Below are 3,308 nucleotides of genomic sequence, written 5' to 3'. Positions count from 1 at the left end.
GTCTTAACTTCGCTTGTCCACAAGTTCACTTACATCAGGCGAACTTGTGTTACACCATATCTAAAACCAAAACAACCAATCTAACACGATTACAGACACATACAAAACACTAGATACTGAACTACTGACATTATGCACCAACAATAGTAAGATATGTAGTTGTACATGGTCATCAATAAACCCCTCCTGAATATAAGCACTTTCATAATACTTACAGGTAGACCTTTAGTTATAGGATCCTTAAGCATATCATGAATGTATTCGATACGAAAATTTAGATTCCTCAATTCGTTTATAAACGAATAATTAGTTTCATATCGAAATTTAATGTAGCACCTCTCAAACTGTTACTGTTTGAGAAAACATGGTAGCAGACTTTATCACAATTAGTCTTCAATATATAATTTATCTAGAGTTTAATAAAACTTCTAAGTTCACTAATAAATATTCAACAACATTGTAATTAATCAACATATTATGTCGTTATGAGTTAGGTTGTTGTTATCAGTTCATTATAACTCCTGCATGAGATAGATTTATCTTCTGACATAAGAATATATCCCGAAAATTACATTTTCTTATCTCTGAATATGACAAAGTTTAGAGTAATATACCGGTTTGAATTCTCACTTCTTCTTTTAAATTATAGTATTTCGTTTCTTTTAAACATATTTTAATACTCTTTTTATATGTTTCACATTAATCTAGACATATCTAGTGTGTTGCAATTTTGAGTAATATCTGAACGAGTATAAACTTGAACATACATAAGGCTTCTCCTTATGAAGCATAAAGTAATTATCTCAATGATCCTATTATCCTCTAAATAGAGCAATATTGTTTGTTACATGTATAAGGACCCATTTAAGATAAAAATTATAGAACATAACTAACGTCCCTTTAGATCTATCTCAGAATGTTAGATATCTATTATGTAAGGGATATATCTGAGATCTATCACGTAAAAGTATGTACGAACAATAATTTGACTTATGTAACATATACTTGTCAGAAGAATGTCATCTATATAAGGACAAGTTTGTTTTTAGTTGCTCCCACTCATCTTGAGGTAGGTACATTAATCCACTAGGTTTTTGATGAAAATAATTGTATAAAGATTTCATCACATTTTGATGTTTGCTTTAACCCATATATGGATTTTATTGACTTATAGGCTAAATGTTCTTTAACCTTCAGTTTATAACTTTTAGGTTGTGTTATGAACATATAAATATGTAAGTCAATTGTTAGGGAAAATTGTTTTAATGTTCATCTAATGTAGCTCTTAACTATTATAAGCAACTAGAACAATAATGATACTTAAAGAAATCTTTTGTAATATAGGTAAGAATATTTTTTGATAATTGATTTCTCCTTGAATATAACCTTTAACAATCAATCATGCTTCTTTGTGCCTTAACGTTTGTGTTAGGATTTAACTTAGTTATGAACACCCTTAGGTGTTTAGTCCTAATAAAGCACAAGTGAACTTGTTGACAGAAAAATGAATATCGATCTCCATATGTTTAGTCCTATAATGCTGGACATGATTACCTGACAAATAAACCACAAAGATATTATCACGGTAAATCACAGAGGCATGATGTAAGGGTATGCGAAGCTCCAGAGGCATATTTAGTAACCTCGGCATTAGAGCTACCTCTTAGAATATTTGAACGAGAATTTTGCAGCTACCTCTTAAAAGACAGACCATGAAATCAAGTTGTTCCCTAAAATATTAAAATAAATTACATTACAGATTCATGCCTTAGAGATAAACTACACGTATTACAATTTAAAATATTACTGCATTAGCTTTATATGTGCATCAGATGTTATAGATTAATACCCTTGCATGTGTGCATCCAATAAGTTGAGGAATCTTATCGGCCTATCACATCGATTTCCATCACATTTTAGTCTACAGACTTATCACCCTTGTATTTCGCTCAAAGCTAGGGTAGAGTGTGCGTCAATGACGGAGTATTTAAATTCAGAACAATTCTTCGGGGAACTGTTTATATATCCGCCGGGGTGATATTGAGACGTGAACTGACAGCAAATTAATTCAGTTTGTAAGATACAACAAAATTGTTTTAACCAAAATAAGTTGATAACAAATACAACTAAAATTTTGTTGACTGCCTGTAACATCAATCAACATCTGGTCACACAAGATGCCGATGCATATATACAGTACAGTTGTCTCCAATTTTTGTTGTTCCAGAGACTACTCGACCAATGTAAGCTTATCTTTCCCTTTATGTTAATATGAGGGTATTTATAATGACATGGATAAAGATTTTGGATTCTCCTACATCCAAATTCCCATATATCCCCACACAGTCACACGTGGGTAAGTGAGGCCCTAAAAAGTTTTTATGTATTATATACATAAAAATATTCTCCACCGAATCTATTGCTAAGAAACCCTTATATAAATCTCCACTCCGGACTCCAGACGCTCATATTCTTGTTCTTCAAAGCTCAATTGAAAACCAAACATAAAACCTTATCTAGTTAGCTAGTTAAGAGCTAAAGATATGTCCGGTGTTTGGGTGTTCAAGCAGAATGGTGTGGTTCAACTAGTGGAGAGCCCTGGAAGTGATTTCTGTCAGGGTTCGGCCCGACGTAAGGTTCTGGTTCATGTGCCAACGAATGAAGTGGTGACTTCATACATTGTGCTGGAAAGAATCTTGTCATCATACGGATGGGAAAGGTACTACGATGATCCTGATTTGTTGCAGTTTCATAAAAGGGCGACTGTGCATCTCATTTCTCTGCCTAAAGACTTTAAGAAGCTCAAACCGATGCATATGTATGATATAGTTGCCAAGAACCGCAACATGTTTGAAGTAAGAGATATGTAGTGTCTTAGGTTATAAACTAGTCATCTATATCCAGTTATGGTTGGCTAGGTCGATTTTCCGTTTACATTATATAACGAGAAAGTATCATATTGAAGTGAAAGTACCATTTATGTTTGCTGACAATGATCCAAGTTTACTGAAATTTGAGTTTTCGTTTTTAGGGTTTAAGACGTTAATTTCTTGAAGTGTAACTGCCGTTTGTTATTCATGTATGTATATGTATATCATGGTATTCCCCCCTCCCCCCCTTGAAGATTACGCTTACGTTATTTTCATCCATACACAATATATTTATCAATTTGCTTCATGTTAGGATCGCTAAACAAATTCTGGCGTAACCTATGTTTAGCTATTATTATGACTTGTAAAATTTCCATGTATACTGATTGGTAAGTGTTAGGGCAGTGAAGTCTATGTGAGTCTTAGTTTATTGCATTG

At 33.0% G+C, this 3,308-nt stretch overlaps 1 protein-coding gene across 1 annotated transcript; it reads left to right on the top strand.

Moving 5' to 3' along the window:
• Positions 1-2,204: 2,204 nt before the first annotated feature.
• LOC143586190 (flowering-promoting factor 1-like protein 3) lies at positions 2,205-2,870 on the top strand. The gene has a single exon (XM_077067790.1). The coding sequence runs from the start codon at positions 2,544-2,546 to the stop codon at positions 2,868-2,870; it is 327 nt and encodes a 108-aa protein (XP_076923905.1). The 5' UTR covers positions 2,205-2,543.
• Positions 2,871-3,308: the final 438 nt, after the last annotated feature.

Source organism: Bidens hawaiensis, unplaced genomic scaffold, assembly GCF_021521415.1.
Source record: "Bidens hawaiensis isolate Kalapana, Puna unplaced genomic scaffold, B.hawaiensis_p1.1 tig00034456_1, whole genome shotgun sequence".
In the NCBI taxonomy this organism is placed as follows: domain Eukaryota; kingdom Viridiplantae; phylum Streptophyta; class Magnoliopsida; order Asterales; family Asteraceae; genus Bidens; species Bidens hawaiensis.
Note: the sequence above shows the minus strand (reverse complement) of the source record. Positions and strands in the feature narration are given on the sequence as shown.